Below are 26,186 nucleotides of genomic sequence, written 5' to 3' on the forward strand. Positions count from 1 at the left end.
CAGCATTTCCGTGCCTTTGCCACCGGTGTGGACCCGGACGCGGAATTCCCTCTGGCGCAACTGAAAACCAGATCACTCAACATAACGGCAACACAATGGAACCACACGGAACCGCCACGATGCTTCGCATCCTCATCAGGGTTCCCCACGGGAAGATGGTGTAATTTTTTTGGCTGAAATATGTCTTTGAACGAACTGCACAAGGGAAGTGAGACGGGTTAGCTGGTGCATGATGCCACTTAGAAAAACAGCGCCAAAAAACGATACGACAGGGACTAACGAAAACACGGAGTGTTCGTCTTTAGTCCCTTTCGTATCGTTTTTTGGCGCTGTTTTTTCTAAGTGATGTCTGGGAAACTCCTCACGGCAGGCTGCTTTTGCTGCGTTCGCTAGTATAATGGCGGAAAAACGACCAGTTTACTCCGGTGGCTAAAAGCCGCCCTAAATAGGTGCATTTATTACGAATGTGCCTCCCCCACAAGGTAGTATGTGGCTTTGAATACACGCTATCCTATTGGGAGCATGAAAAACACCCACGCCCCTTACTTCTACGCCACCTCGTCCTGTTCCTCTCCTTGCTCCACTAAGCCTCTTTGCAAAATGGCTGCCAGTTGGTGTCTTGCGTCGTGCTATCTCTAGTGTCCCCGAAACTTTGTTGTCGAAGTCAACTTGCGGTCGCACGAATGGATGCGCAGTGCTTCCCGCCAACCAAGCTCGTGAAAATTGTGGAACCACCCTGGACTAATGTGTGACGCCGTGCTAGGTCTCCTCCGAGTCATCGACCTTCGAGGTGACAGAGTACGCCAGCGAACCAACGCGAGGCCTAAATGCAGTGACCGCAAACGTTGAGTGGCTCGTTGAAAACAGTGCGGTTGCCCCTGTGCGATCCGGTTCACGGTAAGAGTTGCACGTTTTAATTGTACCAACATTTTGGGCCGCCTGTGGCCTATGCACTGTCAAATTAAACAGAGTGAACACAAAAATGTGAATGTCAACTCCTTATAGTTACAGTTTTCCGTATGACGGGGCTTCCCGTGCAGACGTATTCAAAGAGCACTTTTTGCTGTCCTCTACCCCGTATTCCCTGTCTAGAGCCAATTTGGGTCCCAGCACAAGAACTGTTCCTGAGAACAGATATTGAATTTCTTTCTTTGCCCTACAGCGTTAATATGTCCAAACAAGCTATATAAACTAGACAATTATTCTGGCATTAATGTTGTTGATGCCAAGGCACGCCAACAAATTCGGCTGCATATCTCACTGGTTAGCCCCTCGTCTGGAATTATAAGCTCATTTTAGATTTCTCATGTTTTTAGCACAATTACATTTTTGACATTGCCCGTAATACACGTTGCAAGGGATCGAAATATATAAGTAGTACATGTCAATTGTTCATAAACCAGTTTTTTTGCAAAAGTAACCCAACAAGTTATCAACGCGGATATCTCAGTTTCACATAGACAAATTATAATAGTACTTGAATAAAGGAGCGTATTATATACTGAAGTAGAGCTGCTGAATATAAGAATCAAACTGTTGACGTTATTGCACAGAAATTACAATATAAATATTTTTTACATTGATACAAATTTTCATTTAGTTAGAAATTTTGTGTTATTTTAAAAGCTTCTTATGTAAAGCATCAGAATATTTCTATGGAACTGATTTCAAACTTCTTATAAAACTGTTGTCAGCTGGAAGTTGTTAACAACACAAACTCAAAGTCAGTTATAGTACAATATGGTGCTGCGCAATGTTTCATTTTAAGAACGCTGTAATTTTTACTTTAACGCTCTCAGCCGCGGAATGTTTTATTTAAAACAAAGAACTTTTCCAGCCTGTTTTCCTAAACTTTACGTTTCCATAGGCTTAAACAAAAGATACTGAGATGTACTTAATTGTCTATTGGTGTAGAGACATGGTGGGCAATTAGTTCGTCATACAAGATATTTCTGACACAAAAAAAGTCAGTTTTTTTTAGTTTTACAAAAGAGGGCCCGAACATAAATTTAAGCCTTTTATATCAAGTTCTTTCAGATTCCCATTCGCAAATTCACAGACGGGTCGTCAAACCAGGAGTTGGATTTTTTTAGTCGCCCTATTGTGAGCGTTTTATTCAACGCCTTTTCTAGCATTTAGCTGCAAAGAAATCGATGAACCCTGATGTGTATCGCAAGAAGTGTTCCTGAAGAACCGTTTCCCACAAAACTAGCTGTTTTCGCTTTGTTTCCATGTGCTGTCTTGTGCTGCATCATCAAGCGAGGAACCCTGGGCCGAAAGAATTTCATAATTGACAATGCCAACCCACGCTCGGTATACCTATGCAATATTCACGGAAGTAAATAAAATACTTGTACTCAAAAAACTAAGTCACATATGGCTTCAAACTTTTCTACGTGGCTTAACCTAACAAAATTGAGCTAAACCTTCCAAAACAAGCTTCAGTATATTTCTAACGACAAATAAACTCCAAAAGAGCATCACTTCTGGAGACTTCGCAGATAAGTCGTTGATCATGAGACTCCGCCTGCATTTTTGGAAGTCCTATTTCTGGAGAAGTTCAACTGGCGTAAACAGTTGAAGGGCACCTAAGCATGTCTAACGAGATGTGAATACGGAATCATTAACACTTAATTTGAATGAGGCTGAGTGATACTTTGATTTTTGTGATCCCTGTATTCTCATTGCGTTTTGCTGCACGGAATGCTGGGCATCACTGTGGTTCGATTGGTGCGGGGTATTTTTCAGGATTTCACGTTTTCAACTTTTCATCACAACGTAATCATGCGGAATGGTTTGCTTTAAATTCGATTAAATTCATTTTCAAGCGGTACAATCATGAATTTCATCTACTGCGTGTTTGTTGTTCTGTTTCCTTCCTCCACTCTTTTTCGTCAGCTACGGTGCACCTACGTGAACGACCCATTTTGGCTACTGTACTGGTTCATCCGTAAGAATAGCAGTGACGTCGGCCCTTCGCAGGGAGCGGCCTGGGTCGCTTCAGACACCTGATGGAATTCAATTCACGTGCAGGCGAATGCGTACCTGCAAAGATGTTTTCCAAGAGCGTGTGCCGCTTTGTCCGTGGAAGCTCAGCGCTTTTCTCGAGTTGTCTGTCGAATGGAATGCACGCGCTTTGAAACGTGTGGCAGGCGGTGACCAATTTCGGCCTAGTGGATAAATTGTCATGTTCATGTTCCAAATGAAGGTGTTTTGATCTTATCGTTCATAGTACGGCAATGTACTTTAAGTTGTACGTTGAACAGCCTGTACCTGTTGTCGACGTTTCTTTATTCCAAGGCCGTTATGCTCTTACAAGCACCACTTTTTTTCCTCATGCTGTGGAGGCAACTGCTGTGTGCTGCACTTGCATTTCTGAAATATACACGTGCCGACGCAGTGCAGCTGCTTATTAAAGTGAAGCTTTCGTGGTGCCACTGATTGTACTCCCCTAACTAAAACGTGCTGCAGAAAAGTCAACTTTACATGATGGTAGGATGCACAATGATGATGATGACAGCACACAGAAAACGTTTTTCGAGATCGGAATCAAACCTGGATGCTTCGTGCTATGAAGCCAATTTCTACCCGATTGCGCCATTATCACATCCGGGCGGCTCAGCGTTTTCTTTGGGTTAGTTATGCGGGCACTAGCGTTGTGTTTCGGCTGAGTTTAAAGGGGCTTTGGCTTAAGACTTTGGCTGCTCGACTTTGGACGACGACGATCACCGAACAAAGACGATGGGTGTAGTAGGGGATACGGCGCTCAGCTTTCTAGTGACAGATTCGTTTGCTGTCGTCCAGTTTGAATTTGGACTCGCCGGAAGTTTTCAGTTTGATCGTTGACTGAATTAATGTGTCGATGCGAGCTAGTTGGTACTTCATCATGGGAACAGGTTAAGCTCCAGGCAAAACTGGAGGAAGTAAAACAGACAGGAAAGGGGCGCAATAACAACTGAGCTTTATTCGCTCCGAAAGCGATTATAAAGCCACGAAAAAAACACCATGTGACACTAGTTGCACCACGTGTGGAAACGATTGCAGCTGCCGCGCTCGCGTAACTAATCATCCAGATAATCCACCTCACTCGAAAGAAGGTCCACTGAAGGTTTGCTGACACATCGGTCCCCCATCTTTCTTATGACGTAGGCGTCGAACACTTCCCGTTCTTCTTTTTTGTGAACAGGAAGCAATCTGGCTCTTCACTGTAAGACTGACTGCAAGCCAAATGGCTGCGAACCAGCGTTTGAGAGGACCCGAGTGCTGCATTCATATCGCAAAAAATAAGAACGGGAAGTAGCTGCACAAATCGCAAGCCTTAAGGAGCTGCACAAATCGCAAGCGTTGACGTATTGTTTGACCGTCTTATAAATACCAGGCCAGAAGAATCGGTGGCGGGCGCGGGAATAAGTTCGCGCAACACCGAGATGGCCAGCCAAGGGGACGTCGTGAAGCTGTTGAAGGGCATCTAGGCGCAAGTGTTCAGGTACCACAAGGAGGACGTCGGCCCACCCCAGCGGTAGTTACCACGGAAGAGGACTCCCTCACGGAGGAGGAAGGCACGTTGCGATGGGTTAGATGGGTCACATTGGAGGCGTTCGATTATCGCGCGCAGTGAAGAGTCACGGCGTTGCTCTTCGCCCATCTGTAGGAAATCGGATATTGGCAAGAGGTGGGCATCGTCAGCGATGTCAGCGGTGCCTGGCGTACCGACGGGGTAACGGGATAGACAGTCCGCGTCTTTGTGTAAATATCCAGACTCGTGAACGACGTTGAAGTTGTACTATTGTAGTCGTAGTGCCCAACGACCAAGCCGCCCGGTGGGGTCTTTTAAAGAGATAGCCAGCAGAGGGCATGGTGGTCTGTCACTACGGTGAAATCGCGACCATATAAGTACGGTCGAAATTTTACGAACACCCACACCAGCGCAAGGCACTCGCGTTCTGTGATGCAATAGTTGCGTTCTGCCGGTGACAAGAGGCGGCTCGCGAACGCAATCACCCGCTCGTGACCACACTGGACTTGGGCGAGCACAGCACCTATGCCACGTCCACTGGCGTCAGTGCGCACCTGCGTGGGAGGAGAAGGGTCGAAGTGGCCCAAGATTGGTGAGCTGGTAAGAGTGTCGACTAGGTGAGGAAACTCTTTGGCTTGCTCAGGGCCCCAAGCAAATGAAGTATCGTTCTTGAGATGTTCGGTGAGGGGTTTGGCGATTTCGGTGAAAGTTCGGACGAAGCGGAGGAAATAGGAGCACAAATCGACAAAACTGCGCACATCTATTGATGAGCATGGAACGGGGAATTTTCGCAGAGCTTCAGTCTTATCGGGGTCAGGTTGCACTCCTTTATCATCGACCAGGTGACCGAGGAGGGTGATTTCCCGTTGTACAAACTTGCATTTGGAAGAGTTATGTTGAAGTCCGGCTCGGCGAGAAACGTCCAGAACGTCCGACAGTCACTAGAGGGTGGCGCAAACGTTGGAGAAAAGACGATAACGTCATCAAGATAGCAAAGGCAAGTAAAGGCGCGGAGGAGAGAGTCCATCATTCGCTCAAACGTAGCTGGTGCCTTACAAAGTCCTAATGGCTATACTTTGAATTGGTAGAGTCCGTCCGGTGTAATAAAAGCCGTCTTTTTACGGTCCTTGTCATCGAAAGTCACCTGCCAGTAGCCGTAGCGGAGATCAATGGAAGAGAAGTACGCGGCACCATAAAGGCAATGAAGGGCATCGTCGATTCTTGGAAGGGGATAGACGTTTTCTTTTGTGATTTTGTTAAGGTGCCAGTAGTTCACCCATAATCGCCTGGTTCCATCATTCTTTTTAACCAGGACAATTGGTGACGCTCAAGGACTTCAGTATGGTTCAATGATGCCTCTGTTAAGCATATTTTCACATCTTTTTGGGTAACAAATCGGTCGTTTCGTGCCTAACATGGCCGAACTTCTCCAGCCCCAGTCCAGCATGCAGTCTTCAAAGCAGGAGTTCGTCTGGGAGGCCGCACCAGAGGATGCTTTCGGCAAATGGAAGAAACTGCTCTCATCAAGCCCAGTTCTAGCCGTGTACAGCAACGACAGGCCGACGAACATCACAGCGGATGCGTCATCCTATGGTCTCGGCGCCGTATTGCGCCAAAAGCAAGAGAACGGCCACTTCGCTGTTATCGCCTACGCCTCTAAAGTACTTACGGAAACAGAACGTCGATACCCTCAGATTGAAAAGGAAGGTGTCTCTCTCGTCTGGGAATGCGAGACGTTCCATGACTACGTCTTCGGGATAAAGTTTTGCCTTGAGACCGACCACAAGCCCCTAGTTGCGCTTTTTGGCTCAAAACCCATCGACGACTTAACGCCTCGTCTAAAGAGGATGCGGATGCGCTTAATGCATTACGCATACGAGGTCATTTACGTCCCCGGTAAAGAACTGACCGCAGCTGATGCCCTATCAAGGTCTCCTGTAAGACACGGCGAGACGAATGAGCTCGAGAGAAAGATTGCAGGACACGTGGGTCAGCTGTTATCTACGCTCCCAGTTTCACCACCTTCCTTAGACGAATTGAAACGGGAGCAACAACGCGACGAACTTTGCCGCCAGCTCGGTGCACTCACGCAGAAGGGTTGGCTGAGCCATCGCGACCTCCAACAAAACCTTAAGGCATTCTGGCCGCATAAGGACAGCATCACCGAAGTCGACGACATCCTGATGCATGGCTTTCGGATAGTCGTGCCCAAAAAGCTACAGGAGTCAGCTCTCCGCGTACTGCACGAAGGCCATTTCGGCATCGACAAGTGCCGTGCGAGAGCAAGAAATGCTGTCTGGTGGCCTACGATTGACACCAACATCGAGAATCTTGTCAATACCTGCCGGACCTGCCTCCAGCACAGGCCTAACCGGAAGATGCCGCTGCTGCCGACAGAATTTCCCGACAGGCCTTGGCAGCGAGTCGGCGTCGACCTCTTCTTCATTGGAGGAGCATCTTGGCTAATCGTCACCGACTACTACTCGAGGTATCCCGGGTTGGCTAAACTCACGAGCCTGACTGCGAGGGCAATGGTAACTCACTGCAAGTCAATTTTTGCAAGGCATGGAATCCCCGATGTCGTCGTCAGTGACAACAGTCCACAATTTTCAAGGGGACCTGACTCACCATTCGCAGCCTTCGCCAAAGAATACGGTTTTAAACACGTGACATCGAGTCCCCGGTACCCTCAAAGCAACGTGCTCGCTGAAGGTGCCGTAGAAGTGATCAAGGGCTCCCTCAAGAAGACGGGCGATGCCTACAAAACGCTGTCGGCGTACAGGACGAGCCCGCTCAAGAACGGGTACTCTCCCGCTGAGCTCCTAATGGGTAGGAGACTCCGCACTGCTTTGCCGGCTTCTGCGGACAGCCTAGTCCCCTGCCTCCCGGACAGAGACAGGCTGAGGGCATACGAGGCTTAAAGCAGGAAAAACAACAGCGCCACTTCGACATCCGGCATGGGGCACGAGACGTTCCGGACTTGGACCCCGATACTGACGTATGGATCGTGGACCTTCAAAAATTTGGCACGGTCAAAGAGCATGCGGAGGACCCGAGGTCCTACTGGGTCGACACGGATTATGGATCTGTTCGCCGCAACAGATCTCAATCAATCAATCAACCTTTTATTTTGCCATCTTTTCATAAAAGAGTGCTGGGACAAGAACAAAAAGCCGCAGTACAGCAGCTTGACGAGGTCCTTGCCACGTCGTCTTGGCAACGGGTACAGCGTATGAATTCGTCATTGATACAAAAAATACAGTAAAACTACAACAAACGTGTACAGGTACAGCGTATGGACTCTCTTTCATAGATACAAAAAATACAGTAAAACTACAACAAACGTGTGACAGATACTACAGATACAGATACGTCATCGATGCTAGGCTTTGCACACTAAGGGCAGAATTCAAAAGCACATACATTATATATAATGAACAGCAATATTTCACGAAATATCAACCAGAGAAAATTGGGTGTTTGAAATTATACAAAGTTACATAGGCCGCAGCCCGAGTCACAGGTATATAGGCTTGAAACGACGAAATACAAGCCAAGGACAAACACAAAAAAGATAATTTTTGCTAGTTTTAGGTAAGGCCTCCATTTTTAATCATGTGCGATTTCAATCGTTTCCTCAAAATACTACTTAAATCTAGGCGAATTCTGTGTAATTTGTTTACTAAACACGATACACGATACTGCAATCTTGAAAATCCGTAGTTCGTGCGTGAGAAAGGTTGTGACCACACGTTTCTCTCCCTAAACCTATACTGTACTAGAGTTGGCTCATTGAGTTTGCACAGGTCTATAAAGGCTCTGTTGTTATATTGGAAAAATTGTTTGCATTTGAGCATGAGGTTAGTTTCATATAAATGCTGAATCGGTACTACATTAGGTCTGCAAAAAATTTCGTAGGTATGCGCATCATATGGTACGTTAGCTATATTTCGGATTGCTCTTTTCTGCAGTACACCTAGCTTGTATATGTCGGTTTGTGATGTGGTTCCCCATACAAGAGAACAATAACTTAAGTGAGAGGAAAATAATGCATGATAAATTAAAAACTTAATCTTGGACGGTAACACCTGTCGTAATTTGCCCAATACACCACACCTCCTGGCCAGAAATCTAGCGGTGCGCTCAATATGGTCATCCCAAGTTAAATGCTTATTAAAAATTACCACCGAAGTTTTAACTTGTGTCGACAACTATATGTTCTAGGATCCAAGATAAATTGCAATATCTTGTTTAATACATTTTTGCGGTGGCGTAAATAGAAGAGCTTTGCTTTTACTGCATTTATTTCCAAGGAATTGATTTTACTCCAATTTAATAATTTACTCAAGGCATCATTTGCTAGATTTTCGAGATAATTAATATCGCTAGACTGTAGAAACATACTTGTATCATCTGCATAAACTATGAAATGAGCATGCTCAGTAATATGGACAATATCATTTATGTAAATAATAAACAAAATTGGACCAAAAATGCTTCCCTGCGGAACACCTTGCGTTATTCTTTACATCGTCGATTGTTAAGATTTAATTGAAATGTATTCATTTCTATGCATTAGATACGAACGTAAAAGGTCGAGTGAAACGCCGCGAAATCCGTAGTGTTGCAGTTTAGCAAATACAGTTATATGTTTCATTCGGTCAAATGCTTTTGAGAAATCCACAAAGATACCTATAGTTAGTTTTTTATCCTCAAAGCTGTTCAAAATTAATTCTTTTTGCGCCAACAAAGCTAACTCTGTCGACATTCCTTGCCTGAATCCAAATGGTTGCGCCGATATAACGCAGTGTTTTTCACAAAATGAGGTAATGCGCTTACAAAAATTTTTTTTATAATCCTTTGGATATAGCACGCAGCACCGAAATTGGACGGTAATTTGATAGCTCGTTTTTGTTTACGAACTTAAATAAAACTACTACTTTTGCATGCTGCATTTTTTCAGGAAATACGCCTGTGGAAAAACTAAGATTAAAAATGTGGGTAAGAACCGGTAACACAAGATCAAGCACGAACGTAATCGGTCTTATTTGGATCCCGTTTATATCACGTGCCTTACTGTTTTTCAATGACATAAACGCAGTATAAACTTCTCCGGGAGTGGTTGGTTGAAACAAGGCCGTGTATGCGTTGGGTGTGTTTAAAAACAAAATTGCTTCTTCATTGTGATGGCCTGTTACTAAGGATATGAAGTAATCATTAAACGTATCGGCTAATTCTTTTCCTTTGTGTAGTTTATTACATATCGGTAACTCAAGCTCATCGTTATTGTAAGCGTTAGGTTTTAATAACCATTTATTTCACGCAATAATAAATGACTGCGACGGCTCACTTCTGAGAACAGACCTTCAAAGTATACATTTTTCGTATTTCTGAATAACTTTGTCACTTGATTTCTATACTTTTTAAAAGCAGAGCAGTCAGCGGAATCCCTTGTTTTAAGAAACTTGCGATACAACGCGTTGTTCTCGCGAATCGTTCTCAGATATTCATCCGAAAGCCACGGCTTCCGTTTCTTGTTGGATGTTCTGACCTTCTTGAACCGAAAACATTCCTCATATACAGTTATAAAAATACGCATAAAGTCATCGTAGGCTTCATTAGCGAATTGACAATGAAGGACCGAAATCCAATCAATATTTCCTATTTTACCGAGAAAGTAAGATAAAGTCCTACCATTAATTTCTTGAATAAGAAAAGTGTTCGAGTGCCGAATGCGCTTAGAAACCTGGTCACATTCCAGGAACATAAAGATAGGATAGTGGTCACCCAAGTTCGCAGCTATTAGTCCGGACTCTAAACAATTTTCGGCCATGTTGGTTGCAAATAGGTCAATTAGGCTTCCAGATGAATTAGTAATGCGCGTGGGAGTCATCTTATTTGCACAATGAAATGATTCTTGAAGCAATTGCAACTCTTGAGAAGTTTTAGTATTCTGCAACACGTTATTAATGAAGTCACCCCCAATAGCAATGTTTAACTCATTCGTACTAATAAAGCAGACCAGACGGTTTAAAAAAGACAACGAATTTCCAGAGTTGCCTTCCGGTGGGCGATATATAACCACAGATACAAACTTGTTGCACTGTACTGTTAAAACTTCATAATCCGCTGTTATGACCGAGAATTCTGGAAGTAAGGTGCATGAAAAGTTTTTCCGAAACAAGCTGCAACACGCCACCACCAAGTCGACACTGGCGGTTTAAATAAAAGTTCTGATAACCGGGTAAGCAAAGCACATCATCTTTGGATCTATACCATGTCTCTGTAAGCATGATAATGTTCAACTGGAACGAAAAATGACTGAAGAACGTTATTAGCTCGTCGTGCTTATTTCGAGGCAGACTGAGAATTGCAGTGCAGAATCGTCAGACAGATTTCATTATTGGGACATGTGACGTCTTCGGGTGCTATCATTGATGACCCGAAGTCTTCGGGTGCTATCACCTGGTCGCAATGCCTCAGCATTCCAACGAGTTGCAGCAACAAGAGACAGTACCGCGGAACCCAATATGCACAAGCAGTGACCATACTCACAGCAAGAGTGGCCGGTGCATAATTCCGCCATCGCGGTTGGAACCATCACCTTTTTAGAGAGGAGAGGATGTGGGACAATATGCTACACCCGCACGTGTAGCGTAGTGAAGAGAATAATGCTCTTCCGCCCCGCGACTCGCGCCATGCACTTGACGTCATGCGCGTGGTGCCGGGCAAGCATTCCTTCCAACAGAGCAAGTCGTCCACATCACTGTCACCCGTCCCGATGAATATGCCAGGCTCTTGGAGATGAGACATGGTAACGAGGGGGGTCATCGACGCAGTCGCTCCATCACCAGGCATTGTTACGCGAGCAACGGAGCGTCCACTCCGAAGCTCCGTGGTAGGTGGAGTACGCCCGCGCGAGCGGTACGGGACGAGGTGGTGATACCAACTCCGCAACATCGACCACAATGTTAGGATGAAGTTAAGGCGTATTTGCGATATTCCCACAATCTGCGATGGTGGCATGCAGCAGCGCTTGAACGAACAGTTCGCAAGCTGGACGATCAACTTCCTCCTCTTCTTTCTCGAAGCGGGCACCATCCAGTGGTTATCGTGGTCTTCGTCGTTTGCCTGTATTTGGAGCGTCACGTAACAATATCAATAAATAAGGACGCCATTGGACGTCTCAGCCAACCGAACTGCGTGAAACGCTGTTTTTTACGTCCATAACGCGCGATATGGCTGTTACGTCGGTAGTCTGAACATGGCATTACCACAGGCCGCGATGAGCACGGTTTGTGCCACGATGGCGCTGCTGCTCGGGCGGAAAACATCAGGGCAACGTGCTTGTACACTTTTCATAGTCGTGGTGATGTTTTTTATATCTTATGTATTTCGTGTAAAACCAGTGTAATTTATTAGATTGTTCTGCCCCTTTCCGGAGGCCTGCACCCTATCTAGCAGGCGTTGTACATCCGCGGCGCAGCTATCGGATCGGAATATACCGATGGGCTTGTCGCGGAAGCCCGACAGCTCGCGTCCGCTGCAGAGCTTGAAAGGAAACCGATTGCAGTACGCCCTTGCAACGAGTACAGTGATCGAATACGCCCGCCGTCTCTGCTCGCACTTGGACATGGCTTACGGCAGACAGATGTTCGCACTCGTTGGATATTCCGAAGACCTAGAAAAGAGGCCGCTTAGGTTTGCGGATCCCGTTCCTTCGTCCAGGATCTGCAGTGCGTGCAGCCACTTTCCGAGAGTGACCAATACTCTTATGTGTGGCCATACCTTCTGCCAACAGTGCTACGAAAGCTTCGTGACCCCTTCAGAATGCATCTGTCCTCTGGACGGCGATGTTTGCGGCAGAGGCGACGTCACCAGGAAGGAGTACAAGGTCGAGCAGCTACTGATCCGAAAGGTGAGGCGTAGGGGGTGCATCTATACGACTGAAGGTTATCAGTAAAGGGATGGCTCTCTTACAAAAGAGAACACGTTTTCCAAGTCGCTGCTCTGCGTGTAATCGTTGGTTTAAATGGCGAATGTCTTGACTATTTTCTGTGTCCTACAACCCGCCCATTGTCCTTCTTTCTCCTGATAAATGGATGCTTCCTCCGGAAGTGTTGAGGGGGCAGCTGGCGGGCATGCAGCAATTGATGAAATTGGGGGGAAATATGCAGTCGTTCGTACAAAGATCGGCATCCAAGTGTTGGTATTGCGAAATCGAGACAACTGGCATACATGTATTTTCTCTAAATGTCCTTTACCGTTTTTTCGGATCTAACGAAACTACAACTTGGCCCTGGAAATTTCTATTTTGCGTCCTAGGAGTTGGCATTTGACGAAAGACGCACGACTGAGACTGAAGGGCAGCACGGCAGCGGATAAAGTCCTTGCTAGAAATCTTTCATTCCTGCAGGGCTATACTGTGAAATTAAAAAAAAAACGATGCGCAGAGCCTGCAAAAAACAGGCGTAATATGGCTCAAAGGTTCCAAATGTTTTCGTGCATGATGGCCTTTCCAGTGTCACGGCCATTCACAGGTTAGAAAGTATGGCCTGATTTTAGGCTGTAGCACTGCTGGCTGAAACGCCTCTGTATCGTTTCCCAAACACTACCGCAGCTCAGCTTAGCACTACCGCCGCTCAGCTTAGCAAGAAGGATGGTGCGGTCGAACCATTCGTATCCAACAAGGTCTACTTTGCTTGCGTTGCTAAATGGCAGGGACTCGCCGTTATTAAGATCCGTTAGCTCTTTCGATGCTCTATTCAATATCTGATCGTGCAGGTACGCGGGAGGCCTACGTTGGTTCTTTTTTCCTCCCTTAAATATATACCCCTATTCTGGAAAAAAGAAACACATGATTGAAATGATGCATGCTGAAACATAAATTCGCTTGACGCCATAGCGCAGGCAAAAGGAGCATCTAAATGAATAAGCGGCGTGATTCATTTGAGGCGGTACTATATTCAGCCGCTTTTAAACACCCTGAGGAAACCACGCATACGCTGAGCTTGTGAATTCATTTACCAGATAGCACACAATGAATCGAAGGCTGTTTGCTCCGTGGTAGCACTGTTCAGCGACTTTTGAGTAGCTTCGTCTTCAAATATGATGTCCTTAGCAGCACGGTGCTGCGGCGGGGCGTTCGTTTCATTTTCCCCCAGCGTTTTTCGCTCCACCTCCCTGGGTTAGCGGCACCGGCGGAGTGGTTGACCAACGCCGACCTGCCCGCAAAACTGCTCATGTGCAACGGTGCGTCGAGATGTGTTTTACAGGAACACTTTCTTTGTGGAATCGTTGGCCTCCTCTAAAAGAAAGTTCTGATGCAGTTCCCCACCATAGATCGTTCGGTCCAGTACAAAGCTCTGATAAGATCTTTGAACAAACGAACTTACGGGAAACGGGGCTTCTGTTGTGTCAAAAGGGGTACCTGAAAATATCGAAACAAGAACGGTTTTACATCGAGCAATACACGCGTCGATCAGGAAAAATAAGTACAGGTGCTCCAAAAGTTAAACGGAGCACGCGAGCGGTGGTCGGGAGGGGCGAAATTGCACGCCAAGCGCGACCTATGAATAGACGCGTCGCAGCATAGCCTCCTGTATTTTTACAATGCCAAACGCATCTCCCGGACCGGCCAACCAAGCCCTCTCCAAGGTAAATTTAACTGGTAGCGAAGCTTAAATACAAGGGTATACGTTCAGAAAATGGCGGCTCTTAAGCTGCGAATGGGGCTTAGCGCCATCTGTTTGAGGAGAAAACACTTCCGGCAGAACAAAAACTAAACAGGATGTGATGCATGATCCGGTCAGAAAGTGACGTCATTTTGGTGGCATTAGCGGGAAGTTTTGACTTCCAAATAGCCTTAGCAGGCCTCTGATCGCTGAGGGCTCATGTCATCGCCCTATGACACAAGTTGGCCAGCCCTTGGCGTGTGTGCTTCAAGTCAACGCCAGCTTAACTAATACAGACTCGTGACTAGAGAAAGGAAATTAAGCATACTGTCGTATGATTTGCCTCGTTGTCTATAAAAACATCTCTCATTTTCTCTGAACCTTTATTCTGTATTCATGCATTCCACTGCTGTATAAAAGCAATCAGTTGGTGTTTTTTATTGCAGTGGGTGGAGAACAAGGAACCGTGAATGTACCCCCCTGCCCCCCCCCCCCCCCCGCGCGACCGGAATTTTTTTTTGTCCCATGGGATACAAAGCACAAAATGACACTTGACCACTCTCCCCGCCCCCCCTTTCATATCAAAAACGGCCCCACTCCTCACCCCAATACAAATTTCTACGAACGCCACTGCTGGGTTTAATTTCGTCGCCCATACGCAGGTTGAGTGCGTGCCTTAAGTATACATCAAGGCTATATAATGCTTGCTCGGTTGGTTCACTTCTGCTCTAAGACACGAAATAACGCATAGTCATGCTATAATCAAGACATTTGAATTTTATTCCGGGATAAACTTAAAGAAACTTTACCACACTGTGCAAAATCAGCACGTATACCATAGGTACAAAGTATTCGTGGACACTACTACATCATTTTCCTTACGCGCCGAAAACTTTACTTTACCCGTAACCCACAGCATTATGAGCAATGAAAGTCTTAACAGCAGAACTACTTCGAAACGAGAGAAAAGAAATAGGCACTGCATCTTGACGCAGAAAACCGGGCCGCAGGAATGCCGATTCACGAAAGTGCAGCGAGAACACCGCACCGGTCCCGGCGTCTTATGAAGTAGACATGGGTTTCTACAGAACTTCACTCAGCATTCACGCCTGCAATTTCCTGGTTGCATTGTTTAGGCACGTGTCGCAACCGATAAGTAAAAAGAGGAAAAGTGGATAAAGGTAAAAGAAAGTGACGGCAGTATGTAAAAAAAACATAGCAGGAAAGATCTGGCAGCAGCGCAGCACGGCGCAGCACAACACAGTCTGCGATGGCAATAATGGTTGCGCATACAAGTGTGGGAAGCAACGATCACTACAAGCGTTGTAAAGCCATTGAGAAGGCACTGAGATAGACAAATAAAGCGAATCGTTTAAATTCGAGTGGTAATACGCTGAGAAGTAATTTACACCACTTGCTCCGAGCCAGCTTGAGGTGAAATCAAGAGATAACTGTGACATAACAAAGCTTTAGACCCTTTTTTTATCGAAGCACTAACACGTCTCCTTACGAAACCCCGTTCCATAGTTTCGCGTTACCTGTGGAAATGAGAAGAAAATGGTGCAGTGAAACGTGAGGCTCACGGGAGTTGCTGTTGCAACTTTGTACCGCACATCGTTTCCGTAGGTACCGAGGAAAGCGCTCTGCTCTAACCGTTAGCAGCATCTAACCAGCGCCACCTGTCGGTTCTGGTTAGCGTCATGATGCGCTACTTCGCTGCACCCCTCCTGGACGGCTGCACCATCCATGGCAATGAAACTTTTCCCGGCGTTTCTCCTGTGTTCGTTATCCTGGCGTCATTTCCGTGACGGATATGGCGTCATCGAAATCTTGGTGTAGCCGGGAAGACGACACTTTCGTGTTAAAATTTGGAATGCGACAAGGTGTATCTTCGCCGCTATCTGCCCGCGCGCCGGGTACAAATTTTTCAACGTCAATCTACGAAAATATTGATAACGGGCAATATGTACGTTTTATGCCCAAGTTACGCCTGGAGCACAGTTATCCGAAAACGTTTTGTTGCAGGAAACAAAATATAAATTTTTCTCACTAAAATGTCAAATTTGTCTAACAGCCCAAATTGTTTTCGATTTTTGCTGCTAAATTTTAGAAAAATTGCTTAATTAACAACCTACAAATGTTACACCATTGTACTTCTTACCTTAAGTCTCTAGACAGATGTGAGGGGGTGTCGGTGATTGCTTCCTAATAATTAAGAATTGGCCGTATGACGCGAACAATAACTGATGTTAAGGTGAAGTAGGTTCCTAAGCTTGTTGAATTGGTTGAAACAAAACGTTTTACTTTAAGGTCGGATCCAAAAACTCGTTACCAAAAAACACGGATTGCATTCATTTTTCTAAATCAATTGAACGCCAGGCATTCTGCCCGCATTGCAAATGCCATATTCTCTATGTGATCCCATCGCCTTTCGTAAGACCATCCGATTTCGTTTTTGCTGCGTCAGTTTTATCTGTGTCAGGCAGAGAAAATGACATCCCCGCCTCTCCCCTTTAAAGTTAAGTACTCGGGCGTTGTCTGCCTTGCCACACAGTTACATAAATGTCACCAATAGAAGAGATTCAGTGGGATAGCGGTTCAGCCTGTTGAGGGAAACGCTTGTTGGGCTCTTAGGGAAGTTTCATAATGACCAAGGCACGAACGGAGAACCGGGCGAACGTCGGCCGCTCGGTGGTACAGGTCCTGATTCGACCTTGGTGAGTGAAAATAGCTGTAAAACTTTTACGTTAGGGTAGCAGTTACGCACACCGCTTTTAACTGCATCGCACTACACCAACATAAACACCACCTCGGCACCGAAACTGATTCAGGCAAACTTTTGTGACCCATGCAGGTTGGCTAATGGCCTGGTCAGCCACTAGTCCAGCTGGCTACGAACGCAATGCATGAAAAGTGACACGTGGATAAAACATACACAAATATGTCGTCTTCTTGTTTTCTCACTTCTTGTGTCTTCTCTCCACGCAGGTTCACTGCTGGAACGAAGCGAACGGCTGCGCTGTCGTACTTCCTGCTTCGCAGATCGCCGAGCACGTTCGCCACGACTGCAAGCACCACGTGACCTGCTGCCCTACGTGCTCGGCAGATGTGCTGAGCCGCGACGTATGTGCACACCTGAAATCCCGGTGTAGAACTCTTGTATTGCACACTCCAGCTGAAAATGCAAGGGGGACCAACAACTTCGAAAATTCACATTTGGTAGCGTTGGAAAGTCGGGTAGAGCAGCGAGTACGTGAACTCGATGTCAGGCTTGCCCAACTGTCCCTTGAGAGCAGCTCCCACAACGACAAACTTCTTGAAGTTTGCCACAACATTAATTATTTGAAGGAAGCACAGGAAGAACAGTTTGGAGCACTAGCAGAAAAGTTTGAACGATCATCAGTCCAGGCTATTGATCGCTTAGATCGGAAAGTAGCTGAGATAAAAGCCCTTTACACCGAAAACAGCGAAGCTCTGGTGATCGCCTTCCACTCAGTGCTGACGTCGGTTCCAAGTGACCCAAGAACTCATCAGTGGGTTCCGAAGGGATATGCAGCACTCAAAAAAAAGGCCCTGAAAGAAGGTTTCTCTCTGAGCATGAGCGACAAAGTATGTCTACGTCGCTACCTAATGTCTTGGGGAATCATTGTCAGAAAAAATGGCGACAGCGTGAATCTTCAGTTGGGGATTCAATTGCACGAAGGTAGAGAGGACGAGTTTCTTGAGTGGCCATTTACAAAAAAATTGAAGCTCAGCATCATTAACCCCCAGACGGGAGAAGAACTGCATCGTGTCGGGACGCCGAGTTCGTCTGAGTATTGCAGGGACTGTTACTGTAGACCGATAGAAAGCAGCAACACCCCCGTAGGTTTTCCTGAAACCGCTATAGATGTGGGAGACATAGAAAGGGGTGGTTACGTAAAGCGAGATCAGCTGCTGCTAAGGCTTGAGGTGCTCTTGTGAGGGTAATAATAGGGGTGCAGTTGGTGATGAAATCCTGCTGAGACAGGACAGTCCGTGCATAACAGAACATTGTACAACTACACGCGTGTAAAACGGCAGCGTTTTAAGTTTCCGTGTGCATCGGTATTTCGATACAAACACCGAGCTGCGTGACTATACCGATACGGAAGATAAAGCACAGTGTGATTAAGGGTAGACCTAGTTTGGAACGGCTTGCTCGAAATAAAGTTTGCACAAGCAGTTTGTTCTGTGCGGTGTAGTTTCTTCTTTCACAAGCAATGGGGAAAACATCGTGTTGGTAAAAAATAAATGCCCAGCAGTTTAGCGGTTTATTGTCTGGTTTATTGTGTGAGAGAGTAAATGAGAACACATTTCGTCGCTCTCGATGCATTTAGTTGTGGTGTACACGAATAACGAGATTGTGACTTCTGATAAGCGTAGCCATCGTATCAAGAGGCATAGATAATGAATCATTGAGAAGAGGATTCCGGACAGCCATTGAACATGCCTCATGAGTGCTTCCAGAATATTGAAGAATTTCAGTTTGGAGTTTCCTCATTTTAACTGCTGAGATATTTAAGCCGAGCGTTATCACTCCGTCGCACGAAAATGCCTCGCGGAGCGATGACGTTATTTCGCGATGCCTAGCAACCTCTGGCGCAGCTTTGGGTAGATTATGGATTGCTTATCTATCCTAGGCATGGCTACGCCGAGCCTACAGGCTCCCGTCAAACCGTGAAGTCAATGCACAACAGAACGCACAAAGGTTTGTGTGCAGCTGCGTCATCCAGACTTGTGCGTGGGCTTGCGGCACGTGACGAGCTCGCCAAAGATGCCAAGAAAACACACCGATGCGCGGGAGCGTGCGCCTCGTGGGCAGGGGCCGGCGTCGTTCAGCTCTACCTTCGAGAACACTCTTCCCAGCATTCTTGTCGTGATCTCTCGCGTGCTGCTGTCTTTGCCAGTTCACGTGCGTTCGCGCCTGACGTTGGGAGCACAGACGCCGAATTGCCGAAGCCGGTTGCCGCGGGTTGTAAAGCGTGTAATGCGGTTCACTGCGGGAGAAGTGTGAAAGGTTGTGGAAAATACAATCCGGGCCTACCAGCTATGCATTCATTCAGCGGTACGTTCGAAAGCCCATGTGAGCTGCAACCTCTTGGTCTCTGGGAGAGGGGCCACCAGCTCTTCGGTACCTCCAGCCTTGTACGATTATAGTGCAAGCTGCACCAATTTTCGTACGTTCTGTGCATTCAAGCTAGGCTAAAAGCGCATTGTTCACACTAAAATGAAGAAACTTCAAGAGAACTCCGCCTATCGAGCACCCGCACACGGCGCGCGGGCAGATTTATCGTGCCATATGGGCTCACCTATTTCTTGACTCAAGCAGCTTTGGTTAGCAGCAGCCCTTAAAAGGCGGCCGGTTCTTGTCGAGCTCATTTCTCACCCATGTGACGAGTAGGGTGGCCGCATACTCATTTGGATATGGCGCCAGGAGGACGGCATTTCGCGCTATTTGGGTATTCCGAGTACCTCGAAAGGAAGCCCCTGAAGTTCGTGGAGCCAATTCCTGCGTGCAGGATCTGCAGCACGTGTGGCAACATTCCGAGGCTGATGTACATTCTTTGTGGCCACGCTTTCTACGAACCGTGCTACGAGAGGTGCGCCACCACATATAAGTGTGTTTTTCCTCTGGACGGTTATGCTGCGGTGGCGTCGGATATCAGCACGCGGACGTATCCAGCCGAGAATCCACCCAGACGAAAGGTAAGGATGCGTGGAGGGCGGTAATTCACGGCTGATTGTTGGGATGTTGAATCTGCACAAAGTTCAAGTCGCATCACTGCGGTCGTTCAGCGCTGGTGTGAAAAGCTCTCATTGCAATAGCAAGATGTGTATTCGCCATGGAAGGGCGGTACACACTAGGTGGAGTCCTTTTCTGATGCACCATTTGTTGAAGCCGTACACCTGGCTCTTTAAACTAAATCCTACATGGGCTGAAGGTCTGAGAAATTTTCAATTGTTTTGCTGACGGTTGATATGCACCGGCAAATCGGTTTCCCACAAAAAAGTGGAACCCGGCACCGAGTAAAATGGAGGCGGGCGGAATTCTTGAGGGCGGGCTAAACGTACAGGCTGGTATGCGAATGTATTATCTGGGTACAAATTGGTGAAATCAACTAGAGCGCGCATCGCGCGTGATTGCGAACACACACACTGGCTTTGCTGGCGTTTGCTTCGTACGTACAGCACCAGTATGTTGACCCATCTAACAGGTCAGCGCCACTATACCACGCTGGCCTGTTAGACGGTCTGCGATTGTGCAGTAACTGGAAGACATCCGCCATTTGTACGTTGAAATCTGGTCATGTAAATGTTAATTGAGCGTTTTTATTCTTGTTTAACTCGGAGAGGCGAACGTTTGTGGTTATAGTAAGTGCGTGGAACGTATGGCATTCTTCACATGCTCTAAATGCGCAATGGTCGACAGCGGTCAGCAGCATAGCCAGGACGGGGGCTGGTGTTTCAGTGTCACGACACCCCCTCATTAATGCATTTAGAAAAATGACTAAGATATTGTTTAGTTGACCAGCGCAGCCTGCCCTGCTTTTTTAATTTTGTAGCGTAACCTACGCTGGCCGAGGTTGACGCAGATTCCCGTGAACCTTGAAGGGCCGTGCTGAGCAAGCGCGAGGAGCATTGGGTTGGATTAGATTGGATTTGGATTGGCTTAATTTGGATTGTATAGGATTGGATTGAAATTTTATTTCAATTGGAGTACAGGTGTGTAAAGAATTGGGTCCGCACATTCGCCGGTCTGCGCATTCCACAGGAGTGACGTCATAGCCACGGCAGACGGACTGGCGCTGGCGCGTGCCCAGCTGTGCGGCTCGGTTGCCAAATCTGACGCTGTACGGGAGCCACTTGATAGCCGTTTCGCGTGGCTGCTGGAGAGACGTGCTAGGGTGGCTATTCACCATATCCATGCTGCGCATGCGCGAGGAGCAGTGACTGGACAGGACTGCACCTACTGGACTGGACCAACCTGGATTGCATTGGATTGGATTGGATTGGATTGGATGGCAAATCGTTTTAGCAGCAGTAATCATGATAATCAGCTAATCCTAGACTACCAGGAAACCTAATAATAACCAGCTGAACCTTAGCTCACGCTACGTATATCCTGGCATAGCCGAGCTTGGCCAATGCTAATTTTTTAAAATTCTCGTTGACGTATAAAATCCCTCAACTATATTATTGGCTACGCCTCTTCTGGTCCTTGTTCGTGGCGTAATGTAAGTCGCGCAATATAAGGAAGCACAAGAAATAAACCTACTTAGGAGAGGTGTAGGGCCACGCAGAACTTGTTTCCCAGCATTAACAGTTATCATGAATAAGCACGTGACAACCGACGAACGTGATTACCACACCAGGTCCACATAATTACCTCTAATTTTCGTACGTAATCCACCAGCAGACCTCCCTGCGGAGATGACGTTATCCTTTTTTGGCTTTACTCAGTTTTTTTACCAATGTGCTTCTGTATTTCCTCCACAGATTTTTCTCTCCGGCAATTCTAAGCTCCTGAGAGTAGGCTGGTGGGTCTATTTTTTACGGTCATTGGTATCTCCATTCTTGTGAATCAGAATCTATTTGGCGTATTTCCAGGGTGTGTGCATATTTAGAGTCCTTATCAACTCTGAAAAAAGGGCGGCAAGTTTCTCCAGTACAATATCGCTTCCCCCCCTTAATACATCCACGGTGATACGTCAACCCTTTCAGCTCTTCGTCTTTTCACGCCCTCGAGAGCCTTTCCTACCACCTCTTCAGTTACTAGTTTGACGTTGTAATGTAAGTATATACGCTCAGTAGTTTCCCCTGGTTTACCGTCGCTCGCATGTATTCTGGCGTAGAATCGTTCGGCTACTTGGAATATCTTTGCCATGTGTGTTATATTGCCCTGCTTGTCTTTTAGTGTGTAGCTATCGTCTATTTAGTTGGTCTTAAGCTTTCTCCTATTTCCAGCGTTTCCTCGATAACTGCCTTGCTTTACTCACAAAAGTCATCCGTTTTAATTTTGTTGATCAACAGTCCGAGTTCTGATAATTCAATTTGATCTGCCGTCCTCGGCACGTCCGTGTTCTTACATTTCGCAATTTGATCCTTCGTTTTCGTAGTTTGTTTTCTAGTTTTTTTTCTACATTCTGTATCTTCCATAGCTGCTGCGGATCTGCAATTGACGTTATGTTCTCATTTAGCCTGTCTAAACTAATATTGTTCTCCTCGTTTAAAAACGAATTTTGTTTTAAAGGGTCATTTTAAATTTTTTTGTCTTAGCTCTGACTTACTCCCTGCTAACGTTCTTGGTTTTTACGTAGCTCATTCCTCTGTTTAGAGATTCAGCCTCACTTGACACCTAACCATCCTCTGATCATTGCCCCGTATGTTCTCTAACTCCTCTACCTTCTAGATCATACCTGGGTTGTCACTTAAAATGAAGTAATTTTCATTTTTTTCTAATCTCGGGAGTTTTGCATGTTCATTTCCTAGTCGTTTGTTTGTATCAGGATGTACTCATTACCCTCAGGTTACCGGCCTCCACAAATCCAACGAGTGGATATCCCCAACTGTTGCGAGTGCCCATTCCAAAGTTTTTCACAGATATCTCCACTGCTCTTTTCTACCTACATTTGCATTAAGCTCTCCAATCACAATCGTGCATTGGGTTCTTACCTTATTGATTGCTGACTCGACCTCTTCCTAGAAAGGATCTACGGCCTCATCGTCGTAGCTGGCCCTTGGTTCAAAGGATTGTACTATCTTTAACCTGTATCTCTTCTTTAGCTTCATCACAACAGCCCCTAATCCTTCGTTGATGCTGAGGAATTCTTCAGTATTCCCTGCCATTTTTCTGTGGATCCACAATCCCACCCCGTTGTTTTTTTTCTTTTCCTGGCGTCCTCGGAAGCACAGAATATGACTGCTACTGAATTCCACAAAGCCAACTCCTGTTCATCTAACCTCACCTACCCCTATGATATCCCACATAATATCCGAGACCTTTTCCAGCAGTACAGCTAGGATTCCCTCGCTAGACAGAGTTGGCGCGTTGAACGTTGCCAAGTTCAAGTTAGACAGACGGCCTGTCCGGACCCAGACATTCTTAGCACCCTCTGCTGCATCGCTGGCCTGACGCTGCCATGTTCAGGGTCTCTACCGATGCTCGGGACTGAGGGCCGATAGATAGATCGGTCAGTCATGGGAGGTGGGGGTCAACTACAGAACCAGGGTGGCCAGATCCTTCTATAGAAATGGAGTGGTGTTTGTGTCCACAAGAGCCCTCTTAGCGTTGTTGCCCCTATCGAGTTTAACCTCTGAGGTGCCTTGTATGACAGTTACTTCGGATCAGCAGCATTCCATAAATAGGATAGTCCGAGAGTAAAAAAGAAACGTTGCGCGACATTTTCTCTCTAAACAATACTGGGTCCGCGGAGTCAATGACATAAATAAAAAGTTTAAATCACTCAAATTATATATTCGCTGCGATCTAGTTAACGTATACAAAAGCAAGAAATTGCTGTTATTTATCTATATCTATAAAAAGAGGCGTCAAATACAGTTGCTTACTGATTGGCTGACTGACTGACTCAACAAGGCCCAGCAAACGTGTTACCCCTGGAAGCCAGAAACCTCGGAAGCACATGTCTATCATAGCGTAGGGACTCGATAAGGCGTGATTTTCAAAAGTTCCACTCTTAGAGATGCACTGACACAAAATTTCATAGAGGACATTATTCCGTAAGAAGCTTACTTTGTGTATGGAGATATCTTCTAGAAAGTTTCAACGGTAACCCCTTAGTATAACAAATTTTAAATCCATTTTGGTCTTTGCACTTAGAAGAAAGCTTACAGCGTGTACCCTTGTAACATCGGCATGAACATTACGCTTTGATTGCCGCTCTATACGCCACGCCCAAAACTGCCGACGTCAGAGCTCCCGTGGCGTAACTAATGCGCTGTCTGTCATTGGAGCGCGCAGCTCCGCCCTATGTATCACGTCGCAGTTTTGGGACTGCCGACATTGCCGCCCGGGCGAGTGCTACCAAAACTGGTCTGCACGTGCGAGCTGAGCGATCGAGCGGGCTCGTCCAGACCGGCCGTGGTGCGAAGAGAACCGGTAGGTTAAGGATGCCGTCCTGTCACAGACACACACGGCACCCTTGGCACGCGGACGGCACGCGGATGGAAACCGACACGGACATGAACACACAAAGCACATATTAATCCTGAATGGTAGTTTGAAATGCGGAGCATTTCTTAGCCTCCCCTGGTCCTCCGTCGTTGATGGCGGCGCCGTCCACACGCTCACTGCGCATGCGCAACTCTCCTTCTTACACCCACAGCTCCACGATACTACACTATAAAAAAAAGAAATGTTTAGTTAGCGGCGCCCGGTTTCGATCCCACGACTCTCTGGCCGCAACGGGAGGTACGCGGTGCTCTTCCCCATACGCTGCAAATCCGGGACAGGAGCAAGTGCTACGAACGCGCCTTATGTCCTTGACTCATTCAAACTACGTCAAGAAGCTACTGATACAACGAAGGCACGCGAAGCTGAACCTCAACGGAAACGACGAACTGAAAACTTTAGAGGGGGATGCTGAATTTCCCGTGGGAAAGCTGTGGCGGGGAGCGCCACGCGCCTTGCAGCTGATGCCCTATCAAGGTCTCCTGTAAGCCACGGCGAGACGAATGAGCTCGAGAGAGAGATTGCAGGACACGTGGGTCAGCTGTTATCTACGCTCCCAGTTTCACCACCTTCCTTAGACGAATTGAAACGGGAGCAACAACGCGAGGAACTTTGCCGCCAGCTCGGTGCACTCATGCAGAAGGGTTGGCCGAGACATCGCGACCTCCAACAAAACCTTAAGGCATTCTGGCCGCATAAGAACAGCATCACCGAAGTCGACGACATCCTGACGCATGGCTTTCGGATAGTCGTGCCCAAAAAGCTACAGGAGTCAGCTCTCCGCGTACTGCACGAAGGCCATTTCGGCATCGCCAAGTGCCGTGCGAGAGCAAGAAATGCTGTCTGGTGGCCTACGATTGACACCGACTTCGAGAATCTTGTCAATACCTGCCGGACCTGCCTCCAGCACAGGCCTAACCGGAAGATGCCGCTGCTGCCGACAGAATTTCCCGACAGGCCTTGGCAGCGAGTCGGCATCGACCTCTTCTTCATTGGAGGAGCATCTTGGCTAATCGTCACCGACTACTACTCGAGGTATCCCGGGTTGGCTAAACTCACAAGCCTGACTGCGAGGGCAATGGTAACTCACAGCAAGTCAATTTTTGCAAGGCATGGAATCCCCGATGTCGTCGTCAGTGACAATGGTCCACAATTTTCAAGGGGACCTGACTGACAGTTTGCAGCCTTCGCCAAAGAATACGGTTTTAAACACGTGACATCGAGTCCCCGGTACCCTCAAAGCAACGTGCTCGCGGAAGGTGCCGTAAAAGTGATCAAGGGCTCCCTCAAGAAGACGGGCGATGCCTACAAAACGCTGTCGGCGTACAGGACGAGCCCGCTCAAGAACGGGTACTCTCCCGCTGAGCTCCTAATGGGTAGGAGACTCCGCACTGCTTTGCCGGCTTCTGCGGACAGCCTAGTCCCCTGCCTCCCGGACAGAGACAGGCTGAGGGCATACGAGGCTTAAAGCAGGAAAAAGCAACTGCGCCACTTCGACATCCGGCATGGGGCACGAGACGTTCCGGACTTGGACCCCGATACTGACGTATGGATCGTGGACCTTCCAAAATTTGGCACGGTCAAAGAGCATGCGGAGGACCCGAGGTCCTACTGGGTCGACACGGATTATGGATCTGTTCGCCGCAACAGATCTCAATCAATCAATCAACCTTTTATTTAGTTATCTTTTCATAAAAGAGTGCTGGGACAAGAACAAAAAGCCGCAGTACAGCAGCTTGACGAGGTCCTTGCCCCGTTGTCTTGGCAGCGGGTACAGCGTATGGAT

At 46.9% G+C, this 26,186-nt stretch overlaps 1 protein-coding gene across 1 annotated transcript; it reads left to right on the forward strand.

Annotated features, from left to right (window-relative positions):
* Positions 1-12,073: 12,073 nt before the first annotated feature.
* Positions 12,074-18,291, forward strand: LOC144139121 (uncharacterized). Its single transcript, XM_077671579.1, has 2 exons — positions 12,074-12,434; positions 17,179-18,291. Exons 1-2 carry the CDS (start codon positions 12,150-12,152, stop codon positions 18,151-18,153), a joined length of 1,260 nt encoding a protein of 419 aa, XP_077527705.1. The 5' UTR covers positions 12,074-12,149; the 3' UTR covers positions 18,154-18,291.
* The last annotated feature ends 7,895 nt before the right edge of the window (positions 18,292-26,186 follow it).

The sequence above is a fragment of the Haemaphysalis longicornis genome, unplaced genomic scaffold (genome assembly GCF_048455015.1).
Source record: "Haemaphysalis longicornis isolate Haplotype H1 unplaced genomic scaffold, Haemaphysalis longicornis Haplotype H1 scaffold_5, whole genome shotgun sequence".
NCBI lineage: Eukaryota > Metazoa > Arthropoda > Arachnida > Ixodida > Ixodidae > Haemaphysalis > Haemaphysalis longicornis.

Coding starts and splice junctions, on each gene's coding strand:
- LOC144139121 (XM_077671579.1), top strand. CDS start 12,150: ATGGCTTACGGCAGACAGATGTTCGCACTCGTTGGATATTCCGAAGAC. Junction 12,435..17,178: donor AGCAGCTACTGATCCGAAAG/GTGAGGCGTAGG, acceptor CTCTCCACGCAG/GTTCACTGCTGGAACGAAGC.